Below are 13255 nucleotides of genomic sequence, written 5' to 3' on the forward strand. Positions count from 1 at the left end.
TAGAAAAAAAATACTAGTAATTTATTGGATAGGCTAGGAAGTGAGTTAACATGGTCTAATATTAGATTGGTGTGTAATAGGTTTTATAAGATGTTGTGTAAAAAAAATCCGAAAAATAAACGGAGGGTTGATGATTTACCAACTATTTTTGTGTGATTGTTGTTGAATTTTGGCTGAATATAAGAATGTGTGTATTTCGCTCTAGGTTTTGTTATGGCGGGTGAAAAGTTGTTCTTTCATTCTCACCATTGGCAAGTGAAATGCTGCTCTTCCATTTTCACCGTATCTGTAGTCCAATGCATGTCTTCCATCCAGCTAGACATGTGGCTTCTTCTATAAGCTTTTAAGACAACTTCATACCACTACTTCCATAACCGTTTCCTCACTATCTCTATCATCTCACCATCGCTTCCGTTAGTTTCATAAATTATAGATGACAATTAAAGAGCAACGTCCACCACCGCTTCACATTTTCTTCCTCTTTCTTTCTTCTTTCACCATCGATATTCCTATACCGCCGACTCCCCTCGAATCACTATAGATGTTTTTTTCCACCCACTTCAACATTGATTTCCCTCCGCCACATTTCCTCCTCCTCGATCATTAAATAGCCACGCGTGTTGATTGCATCGGTGAGCCCCAATTTAAACTAGGGTACTTTTTTTTTTTGCTTAGATCGACCTCTTCATCCAACTTCTTCCCAGACCCACTCCATTGGTTTTTCTATTTTACCCCTAAATTTTTTATGTTATTCAGTTTTGGAGTCGACATGAGGTATGCTCACTTGCATATTTTGTTGATCGGATTTGCTCGTAGGTCGTTATATTTGCTGCAATATCTCAATCATCATTTTAACGTTACGCCCTGTTCCCGAGTTGCAATTAACAAGGGAAGTCGAGAGAAAATAATGGAATTAGAGAGAAAGACTGATTCAGTAGCGTTCCTGAGTTAATTTTTTGGAGTGATTTGGGAAGAAAGGAAAGGAAATCGGAGGAATTTTTTCTCTCCTAATCTTCCTCCCAAATTGGAGAGAAGAGAATCAATGGAGGATATAGAAAATCACGTGATTACCATATTACCCTTGAACCATATAAAATCACGTAACAACATCAACACACAGGAAAATACAATTGCTGCTACAGTGCTTCTTCCTCCTTCACGCTGCTACTGTGTTTCTTCCTTCTTCACGCTCTGTTGAAGCTGTTGACTTCCAAGATCAGGGTTTTTTTTTTTTTTTTTTTTTAAATACAATTCTTCTTCTTCTGAACACAGTTCAATGATTTCTTTTGTATGATTATTATTTACCTGTGACTATAGAACTCATCTAGAAATTTATTAAAAATTAAAATTGAAACAAACAAAATACTATAAACACAATGAATATAACTAACGTGATAATTCTCTTATTCAACAATTTTGATGATAGGAACAACCAATTTACCTTGTGTTCATTGAATAGTTGTGAATTCATTAATGTTCTTGAGGAATTACGCTCTGGAACAAGAACTACATGTCAACTTATTTTGCTATGCTTTAGAGATTTGAAATACCATGAAATTTTCCAGCATCTTCCCCATTTTATTTTCTGTATTAATTCAAAATTAAAAGCCTTTACATCAACTAGATGAACCACAAAATGTTTTGATATTTCTGATCAAAATCAAGAACTTTTTTATCTAATAATGATTCATTCAGTCTTCCAGATTGTAAACTTTCTGTGTTTCTCTGTAGTTATGGTAATTTTTGGTATTAAAGCACAGTAATACTCATAAAAATTCTACTTGAAACTCAAAAACAATCGGCTTTATTTGTTAAGTAAAACTCGGAACATATACATACTTAATATACTAGCTAATAGTATAATTACATATATACCCTTTGATATAATTGCCATGTATCAAGATATATAGCTATGGAGATGGTCAAACAATCAATCTCATATGTAACTCTGTTTAGATATAGACTTAGTTAACACAATTTTAGAACCATTGCATTAAAATAAATAATAAAAAATCAAGTTATAGGCTCGTTAACTAATCCTAGTTGTTAAATATCTATCTAACCTATAAAACAAGACTCATAGTTTAATAATTTTCATAAAATAGGTAACGATGGATAGTGACATACAAACACCTGCTCAATTTCTCAGAGTCAGGCAAAGACAAGTAATTCATCTGATTTGCTTGTTGATGGCCATTTTGACACATCGTGCCCTTGCCAACACAAACCGTCCCAAATTACCTTCTAGAAAACTTATTTTAAAGCGACGACGTATACGTGAACAGTTGCTACACGACCTTTCAAATGGTGGACAATGCCGTGAACTTATCCGTATGAGTGAGCAGGCTTTTAAGAAATTGTGCACTATCTTACAACAAGTTGGTGGTCTTTGAGCTACTCAACGCATGTCCATTGAAGAGCATGTTGCAAGATTTTTGCACATTGTCGGGAATGATTTTAGAAATCGATTTGTGTCTTGGCTATACCGTCGCTCTATATCCACTACAAGTAAGTGCTTCCATAGAGTTCTTCGAGCAATTATATCACTGGAAAGTCATTATATTCAACAACCAAAAGGTGACGTTGTACAAAAAGAAATCCAAGAAAAAAAACGATTTTATCCTTACTTCAAGAATTGTATAAGTGCAATTGACGGGACACATGTTCGTGTCAAAGTACCTAACAAAGATGCCCCTAGATATCGTGGTCGCAAGGGATACCCTACGATAAATGTCTTGGCTGCTTGTACGTTTGATTTAAAGTTTACGTACATTTTAAGTGGTTGGGAGGGTACAGCATCAGACTCAAGGATACTAAAGAATGCACTCACTAGAGAAGATAAACTAGTAATTCCAAAGGGTAAATTTATAATACCAAAATTAGTCTTATGTGTAATCTAATTTTTAATACATAATTAATTACAACTTATTTGTAGGCTGATACTATTTGGTAGATGCTGGTTTGCCTCATACAACTACACTAATGGCACCATATCGCGGTGTCAGATATCATTTGAAGGAGTATTCTGCTAGGGCCCCTGAGAATGCAAAAGAGTTGTTTAATCTTCGCCATGCTTCATTACGTAATGCTATAGAACGGGCATTTGGTGTTCTAAAGAGAAGGTTTCCTATCATTAGAAGTACACAAGAACCTTTTTATTCTTGTGAAACACAGTCAGACATTTTCTTGGCATGTTGTATTTTACATAACTTTTTGTTAGAAGAAGATCGAGACAAAAATCTTGAAGATGAGGTCCTACAGGAGATGTTAAATGAACCAAGAGAGGAAATGCGCCATAATATAAGAGAGACAAGTGAGAGTAATGCTGTGGCAGAGCGAATGAGGAACTTAATTGCAAATCAAATGTGGACTGATTACTTGCCAAATCGAAACCATGAGATAGATATGTCAATGTAGCTACTAGTTTTTATCATATCATTTCAATTTGATTTTGTATGGATCTTTTGTGTTTGACTTGATTTTGTATGAATCGTTAGTGTTTTGACTTTATTTGTGTTATTTATCTTTTGGACATGTTATTTACTCATTATTTGTACATCCTCTAAGTATGTATTTTTTATGTTATCAATGCTTGGTTTGTTTATTTATGATGTTATGCAGGTCAAAATGATGAAGGAAGAACAAGTTACTAAGAAAGAACACATAAAATGGACAGATTGGATGGATTATTGTTTTATTCAATCTATGATGACATAAGATGAGAAAGGATTAAGGATTAGTGGGAGTTTCATCCCACAAGCGTACTCTAACATGGTGGAAGAGCTTAATGAAAAGTTTGGGAAGAGTTTAACAAAAAGTCATTTAAAGAATCGTTTGAAAACTTTAAAATCAGGTTTCTCGCAATGGTATGACATGTTCCGCGGAACTTCATTGAGTGGGTTCAGTTGGAATTCTGAAACACAACTAATTGAAGCGGACGAAGAAGTTTGGGCCAACTTAATTAATGTACGTTTCTTTTATTTTATTTTACTTAGTTTGTATACATTTATGTTATTTTTCTTAACGATAATTCTATTTGGGATTGTGTGTTACAGTCAAAGCCAGAGGCAATTTCATTGAAGTCCAAAAAAATACCAAACTACAACGAAATGATAGCTTTGTTTGCGAAAGATAGGGCTTCAGGGGTGCATGCTGAAACCTCGAAAGAGAAGAATGCTCGATTGAACAAGACCGGGGATATCAAAGTAGAAACAATTGACGAAGTGGATCAGTTACTAGCAAGCAATGACATAACACTTGAGAAACAACAAAAAAATAATGATGATGATGACGATGGTCTTGATGATATTCAAGTGTTATCTCCTACATGCTTTTCACCGGTGCAAAATTCAAGTTCTAAGAAGTACAAAAGTAAAAAAAGGAAACATGAAATCGAAGATGAAGATGAACTTGAAGTTGAACCTGAATCGTTTGAAAAGGTTATTATGAGTGCAGTTAAAGATGTGGCTTCTGCTATGAGGGAGGGTAACAAAATCTTCGAAAACTCTCATCATCGGGTTTATACTGGTGATGAAATTTATAAAGAGTTAGAGCCAATGGATTTGGAACCAGATGAATTAGCAGAAGCTCTCATGTTTTTGTCGTGAAATCAAGCTGATGCGGGGACATTATTTAAAGTTCCATTTAAAATACGAAAAAGTTTGCTGAAAAAAATGATGGGGGCAAGTAAATGACTTACTTAGGATGGTAGTTTTTTGATTTTTAATCAGTTTGACTTCATACTTTTTGGTTTTTGGTTTGAGTTCATACATTGGAATTTGTTTGATTATGCTTGCATTGAGTTTAAATTGGTTTCTTATGAATTTGTTTGATTATTCATACATTTATGTTATTTTTGGTTTTGGTTTATTTACTTCTTTTACCCTTTATATTGATTTTGTTTGAAAAAGTTATATAAATGAAGAATATACTAGGATTGTGATTAATAATGAATTATGCATTAACGATTTTTATATAAATAATCATGTAAAAAAAATAATTAAAGAAAAATAATTTAGGCATAATTTTGTTTTCAAAATAATTGTGTGGTATATATTTGAAATTATGGAAAAAGGTGACAAGGGTATAGTTGTCCATGTTTAGTTTTCATTCGGAACAGAAAAATACACTTTACTTTCCTTTCCATTCTTTTCTTTTCTCTCTACATTTCTCTTCTTTTCTTTTCTTTCCTTTAAATTCCACTCGGGAACAGGGTGTTAGGGTTTAGATGATTTGTAACTGAATTTTGACATTAGCCTTCATGCTTCGCCCCATAACCAAACCAAAGTCTGTTTTTTTTTTTTCAAAAAAGTTTACTAGAAAGAAATTTCTTCTTCAACAATGCAATCTATATATTTCAGCCTAGATTAGTTGCATATACTAATGCGTAGAGCCCTTTTTGTCCAGTTGGCCTATGCTGACCACTCTGTTTGGTTCATCATCCAACACACATATGAAATTGAATGAATTAATCGACCATTAAACCCAAGGTTTCATGTAATTTTAGATTTATGTTTGTATATTTCACGTCAAGAAAACGTAACTTTTGTTTTATTGATTTATATCCATCTATAGATTAGTGTAATCCTTCTCTTGTTGAAATCCCTCATTATACCTCTATTGTTATGCGGTTCAGTGGATACAAAAGGATGACTTAATATAGGTTCGAACAATAGGATTGAGTTCGTTCTAATCAAAGTAGACGAACTTGGAAGAGTAAGTCAAAGATTCTTTTATAAATCTCCCAACAGCTCAATTGAGCTTCAAATCTTTACTTGCCCTTTCCCTTGCCCTAATTTGGTTCTTTGGTTTTTGTTTTGGACTAGACTTTTGGATGCAGGAAACTAGTCAACCGATGGATGTGACTACAGGTCTAAGAACTTCAACAATCATCATACACAAGGTCAATCTAGCTGGACACATCAACTAATTCGGTAATTTTATTTCTGCCTGCTTTCTTTTCATGTTTTTAAAATTCATTATGTGGCTCACAAATGTTACTTTTTTTTATAAATGATTCGTTGTTTATGGATTATTTTTGATGTTCGGCTACAAACACATACCTCATGATGGCTATTCGCATTAAATAGAAACATCCTTGTATAGTTGTTGACATTAAGTGCTTAACCTATTAATGTCATTAAGTAAAAAAGAAACAGCTTCACTCATTCCTATTAAGGTGATGTTTATTTTTTACCTAATAGGGTTAATGGGGACATGATCAGGTAATCTAGGGTTTTTAGATGCCAAAGTCGGGTGTTTAATAAGTTTTTGCCTATTTTGTTTGCTTAGGCGATCATTTCTTGGTCTTGCTTTCATTGTTACAGGTTTATATTGGGGCTCTTAATAGTTAAGATAATTAAATTGTGTGGTTTGGAATGCTAGATGGGCTAACGGGATAAAAAGAGGTATATGAAGACCTCAAGATTTTGGTAACATGACATTGTGTGTGGGGCAATGGCGGACAAAGAAAGGTTAGTTTGTTTGCACAGTTGTCATATGCGTTGCATTAGTCACTAGACTCAAGGGCCTATGAATTTAAAGCTCAATGATAAGATTATTTGTTAAAAAGAGAAAAAAATGGAAAAAATAGCAGCCAACCACAGATCCTTATTTTAGATGTTCATCAATTGTCAAGAACACAATTCTTTTATAGGACAATGAAACAATAATAAACTGTAACTTCTATGTTTCCTCGAAAGAGTATTTAACTCTATGGCTTTCTTGACCGCAGACGATGCCCAATCTTGCATCTGCTTATCGTACTATGTTGTAATTTCAATCGTAACCTTCAAGTTACCAAATAAGTCCTTATTGTGGACTCCTTCTTCTCAGGATAAATTCTTTTATTTATCTATTGTAACAGACCGATGGGTCGTGTTCTAACGACCTCTCATCATAGTCGGACTCAATTTGATATGACCACTAGGGTCGGAATAACAACCATCTTACTAGTCATTACCGAAACAATGGTAATGACATACTTGAATAAAACGGAATCATTTATTGGCTTTTTGGTAACCTTGTGACTTTCCTCGATCCAAGTGTGAGTCATGTGCTTCCGGTAGTAAAGTACAAAGATGAAAATGAATGCCAAATGTACTTGTATTGAGTATGCTAGTACGCCCTTCTTTTAGTGGGAGTATAATTATAGAAATGAAATTTTTTTTGTAGATTTGGAAAGAATGGTGGGTAGGAAAATCTCATTATATAATAGAATTTATGCCAATATCAGCATTACAACAAGATTTATCCTCATTGGACTGCTGTGTATTGCAAAAGTTGCAAACAGACCAACAATGGAGGAAGTTGTAGCCATGCTGACGAACAAGAATCTCCCTATAGGAAAACTACCTATGCCAACATGGATTATAGAAAATGATTTAGATGATACAACAGATACCCTAAAAATATTACACTAATGACTATGATTCTAGGGCAGTTGTCTGATGAGAACTTTATACCTGAGCTATGTGTTGCAGTATTCATGAACATTTGAATCTCATTATTAAATTTATGGCTAGAAGTTTCTTTCAAGCTCGTCAATAGATCATTCTCATGATCAAATGTATTATGGATCTATAATTTTTTTGTTAATGTTCAACAAATGCCTTATTTTGTTTGTGATAATACCATGAGTTCATCATCATCGTAGCAAAACCTAGTTTCATCCTAATTGTCATTTGTTTGGATGAATAAAGGAAACCAAGAGTATTAATACTTATTGTGACGAAATCAAACATCTAAATGATCAATTGAAATCTATTAGTGATGTTGTTCCAGACTCTGATTCGGTATTCGGTAATCCATACTTTCATAAAAAGGTAAGGCAATTACTTGTTAAATCTGCCAAAAGCATGCTCACGAAGCTTCGGTTTGTTACCATTATCGAGGGTTTCCTCCCCGTGGTGGTGGACTGTGGTGTTTCTCACGGTGGTCGAAATCACAATTCCAGAGGTGGCTATCGTGGTGGTTTATCCTTCCCCAACAATCGTGATGGCGGATTTCACGGTGGTCGTGACAGACGGCAACTCTTCAGCGGTTTTTAACGACTCTCTTAGCAAACCGATAGCATCAACAACGCTTTTGGTGCAGGTGGCAGTAGGTTTGCGTTAATGGCAGCTCCTGTAGTACCCCACACATCATGGAAAGCGGCGACACCCTATACTTCTTGGACTCAATCTGGTGGAAAATTTTACGCTTCTCAACTTCCAAATGGGTCATTGGGTTTTCTAATTCACCAAACGATGCAATTAGACCGCATAATGGGCAAACTTTGTCAAATTACTCGGAAAATGGTGTGATGCATAATTTTGGGCTTGATCACTTTGCTGCTTGAGCAAATCAGCATTGTGGTCCGGATTTGACTAGAGCTGCGCATCTATGGTTCCGGACCAAATTTGGGTTGGCCTCGAAACAATCCCATTTTTATGGGGTTGGTGTTGAAACGGTCATTAAATTTTATTTAAAACTAGAAAGGTTACCTCCGCTACGCAGGGATCAGAAGCTTTCACTGTTGTTTTCGAATAGATAAATATTACAGACGTAGAAAGTGCAATGATGAAAAGCCCGGGCTTTGCGTCGGACCGTTTTTTTCATGTTTTTATGAAAAAATGTAAAAGTTTGATTGCAAGGACCAGAAGTATCAAAACGGCTGACGAATTAAAGGGATAGGACTTAACAACTTTTTAGAAAAGGGATCAAAGTTGTCAAAACTGTTAAAGTTGTGTGGCAAAACTTTAAATATTAAAAGGTTCCTAAAAAATGTTAAAATATTGATTGCAACGATCAAAAATGGCAAAATTTATAAAAATGAAGAGCAAAGTTGCCAAAAAACATCAAAATTACTATTCCTAACTTTGAAGTCCAACAGTAATATAAGGACCAATTCTGAAAAAAAAAATGATAAATTCACTATTCCTTTTCTTGAAAACTTTAATATATATAATAATGATATATTAAAATTTAATAAAGAAAAAAGAAAAGGAATTGAATAATGTGCGATTAAAAATTATGTAATTGAAACAAAAATGATATGTTTATAAATTATGGATTTTTTTTTTTTTGAGACCGGTCTCGGGTCGCTCTCAGACCAGTCTTATGTTGGTCCCGAAATGGTCAGGTCTTTTTTACGTTCAGTCTCGAAACAACCTCTTTTTAGATCAGTTTTTTTCCGATCCAGTATTTTTTGACCCGGTTTTGTTTTAGACGGGTTTCATCTTGTCTTTTTTGGATCCACTTGTCCAAGATTGTTCTTTTTGTGTCTAGATAAAACCATCAAAATTTTGGTCGTAATCTTCACACCAATTATGTAGCACAATCATGTAATTTCCCTTTTTTTATACATGTACTACTAATGACTCGTGGATTCTAGATTTCGGCCATACTTCACACATGACACCCGACACATCTTTAGTTGAAGAGACTTTTTTTTTTTTTTTTTTTTTTGGTATATTTATCTTTAGCAGTGATTGTACCTTATGTCTTGAATGCATAGTTATTAATGTTCACACATTTTTTCACTAATATTGTCCTTGTGGTAAGAGTGAGGAGTGGTCCGATTGATTAAATAATTTTACAAAATAATATATATATAATTTTGAAAAATAAAAACATAGATAGTGACAATATGATTTTTTTTTAATGTATAACATGTATTATTTAACTTACAACAAAAACAATGTAAGGATGGTACAAATGGGAAAAAAAGGATGGGGGATGAAACATGATTTTAGTAATTTACTCTAAAAAAATATTTTTAATAATATTATTTAACTTACTTAATAATAATAATAATAATAATAATAATAATATTATTATTATTATTATTATTATTATTATTATTAAAAAGAAAAAAAACTAAAAGATAAAAAAGAAAAAAAAAAACCTTAGATAAGATGGGTGCACTATTAATTTGGGATGTATAAAAAGTTTCCAAAAATATAAATTAACTAGGTTAAACCCGTAGAAATGACGGGTAAATTTTTTTATAAATTTTTATTAAAATAATAAAATATAAGTTTTGTTTAAACTTTTATATTGATTATTTAAAATTAATACACACACACACACATATATATATATATATATATATATATATATATATATATATATATATATATATATATATATATATATATATATATATATATATAGGGAAAAGTGAATATACCCTTAAGGGTATATAAGCTTAGGTATCCAAATACACTATAATACGTCGTTTTGTTTAATATATTTATTATAATGTGTGTAAACTTCAACTCTTAACATGATTAACTTTCAAGATTTTCGAAATTTCATTAATATCTTTCTCTTATATCACATCTTTTTGCCGAACACTTATTAGCCTATATATTGTAGTTGAAAATGAAAATTACGTAAGAGGAAGATTTATGTGTAATTTATAATAATCTTGGAAGTAAATCAAGTTTAAAGTTAAATTATAAGAACATTAAACAATTAGAATGTATTATATGATACAAAACGACGTAATATGGTGAGTTTAGGTACCTAAGCTTATATACCCTTAAGGGTATATTCACTTTTCCCATATATATATATATATATATATATATATATATATATATATATATATATATATATATATATATATATATGAATAATGTATGTGAATACATTTAATAAAATCATGATTTATATAACATAATATAAATTTGAATGTAAAAAGACACATCAAATTTCTTTCTTTGTGCATAAGGTTTTACAACATAATAAGATCTAAATGGCAGAAGTCATCAATAGAACCTCCAAATTTATCAAAATAATTTACCTTACAACTCTTGATCATTTCTACAAGCTTATTTAAATCTTGAATGTTTCAGCCAACCTTTTTGTCAATATAAATGTTGAAAAAGAAATAAAAAAAAGTACACACTTATTTGCTTTTGGTTTTTGTTTATTGTAATGAAACCTTCAGCACCATAAACAATGTCCTGCTGGCACATAAAGAAATTGAAAAGTTAAGTAGCATTAGAATCAAGTGTTATTGATTCTTGATGATTAGATATAAGAAATAAACAAGAAATGACTTCCTTATCATAAAGCTCAACTTGTGATTTTTGTAGATTTGCAGAGCTTCAAAATAAGAGAAATCCCTCTTAACTAATTATATTAAGCATGTATCTCACGTGTATCTTTAAAGCATTCCAATGTAAATACTTAGTCCAGTTATTGAGTCAAGTCATAGAATAGTTTCTTGTATTTATTCCTAGATATAAGCTTAGATCAGTTAGTAGACTTAGGCTATAAATGCCTCTCGTATGTAATCAATATTCATCAATCAAATATACATTCATATATATCTCTCTTATTGTTATGGTATCAGAGCTTCCAAACTCGGAAGAGTAATCGATCGAGAAGTCACAACTGCATCCCTTCAATTAGGGTTTTATCCAATGTCTTCATCCAATTCATTCACTCAAGTCACGGAGGCAACTCATCTCACCACCAAACTCACGTCTCACAATTATCCTGTCTAGCGTAAACAAGTTGAGACTACAGTAATCAGTCTCGCATATGAAGATTTTATCCTCGGTGAATCCAACATGCCACCCAAACAGATCAGCGACAAAGAAAACAAATTAATTGCAAATCCAGAATACCTTCTCTGGTTTCGGAAAGATTAGATGCTACTTAGTGCGATACTAGGTAGCTGTTCGGAGTCCATACAGCCGCTCATCTCATCCGCATCTACTGCACGAGAAGCCTGGCAGCGCCTGTTCTCCAGCTTTGCCTCTACATCCAGGTCAAGAATTATCTCCCTAAAATCAAAATTAGCCAAAAACCCTACGGGAAATTGCACCATTACCGAATTTCTACAAGAGATGCGATCTCTTGCAGATGATCTTGCCCTAGCCCAGAGTCCTGTTTCAAATTAGGATCTCATGGTCTACATCCTCTCACAGCTTGGTGATGACTATAGTACAATCGCAGCTGCCATCAAGGATAGAGACACACCCATCTCTTATTCGAACTATTTGATAAACTTACAGACTTTGAAAGAACCCTTAAAGATTCTGTAACTACAATTGACAATATCCCCACCATTGTCAATAATACTTCTCGACAAACAGGGACCAATCAAGGCAATCACAATCAGCCACACTATCAACAAAGCAACCGAAACTATCACAATAACTCTCAACGAAGGGGCTACAGGGGTAACTCAAACTGGTCAGGTTCCAACACTCAAGGAAATCGCCCAAACCGCAACAATGAATTCTGTCAGTTTTGTAACATTCCAGGACACCTCACTCGTGACTGCAGAAAACTTGCAAGATTTCTTAGGGAAAACAACATTACCACAGATAAATCCACCACACCGGTTGCCAATGTTACCACCTCGAATCCGGTGTCTCCCACGTGGTTGTTCGATATTAGTGCTTCCAATCATGTCACCTCTGACAAACAAACACTTCACAATGTGTCAGAGTATGGAGGACCTTATGAGATAGTTCTCGGTGATGGTACAGGTTTACCCATAACTCATATTGGTAACACGTATATAAATACACCTCAAAAATCACTGTTTTTGTCGAAAGTGTTACATGTTCCACAATTAAAACGCAATCTTATATATGTTGGTAGTTTATGTGATACTAATTTGGTTTCGGTGAAATTCTTTCCATCTCATTTTTTTGTGAAGGATCTGTACACGGGGGCGCGCCTCATGCGAGGAGAGAGAACTGATGGAATCTACACCTCCAAGCTATCTCCAAGACTCCAAATCCATGCCACATTCAAGCACTCTCCACTCAACCTCCACCACAAACTCAGTCACCCTTCAATGCAAGTGTTCAAAACTATTGTGTCTAGCTTAGGTTTAAATTTAAAATTTGATTCCAATGTTCATTGTTCCTCATTTTCTATCAATAAAAGTCATAAACTTCCTTTTGGTTCTAATTCCTTTGTCACTTCAAAACCTCTTCAATTACTTTATTCTGATGTCTGGGGACCCGTACAACAATCCATTGATGGTTTCAAATACTATGTCATTTTTGTAGACTATTTCACCAAATATATCTGGCTCTATCCCATGAAACGAAAAAGTGATGTTGCACTCATTTTTCCCACCTTCAAATCGCTAGTTGAAAAGTTCTTCCAACACCTAATTATTTCCCTATTCAGTGAAAACAGTGGTGAGTACTTGGGACTCTCACCCTTCCTTCAAGCACATGGAATTTCTCATTACACAACACCTCCACACATTCCTGAGCAAAACGGGGTGGCAGAACAC

General features: G+C 33.6%; 1 protein-coding gene and 1 long non-coding RNA gene across 2 annotated transcripts; both read left to right on the top strand.

The window, feature by feature from the left end:
* Nucleotides 1–364: 364 nt before the first annotated feature.
* On the top strand, nucleotides 365–6580 carry LOC144998299 (uncharacterized). Its single transcript, XR_013660238.1, has 4 exons — nucleotides 365–632; nucleotides 5636–5715; nucleotides 5826–5933; nucleotides 6327–6580. It is a non-coding gene; the product is annotated as an uncharacterized LOC144998299 (long non-coding RNA).
* On the top strand, nucleotides 3772–4607 carry LOC145047602 (uncharacterized). The gene is made up of 2 exons (XM_078995905.1): nucleotides 3772–3966; nucleotides 4056–4607. The coding sequence occupies exons 1-2, from the start codon at nucleotides 3772–3774 to the stop codon at nucleotides 4605–4607; spliced, it is 747 nt and encodes a 248-aa protein (XP_078852031.1).
* Nucleotides 6581–13255: the final 6675 nt, after the last annotated feature.

The sequence above is a fragment of the Lactuca saligna genome, chromosome 5 (assembly GCF_052625555.1).
Source record: "Lactuca saligna cultivar CGN05327 chromosome 5, ASM5262555v1, whole genome shotgun sequence".
Lineage (NCBI taxonomy): Eukaryota > Viridiplantae > Streptophyta > Magnoliopsida > Asterales > Asteraceae > Lactuca > Lactuca saligna.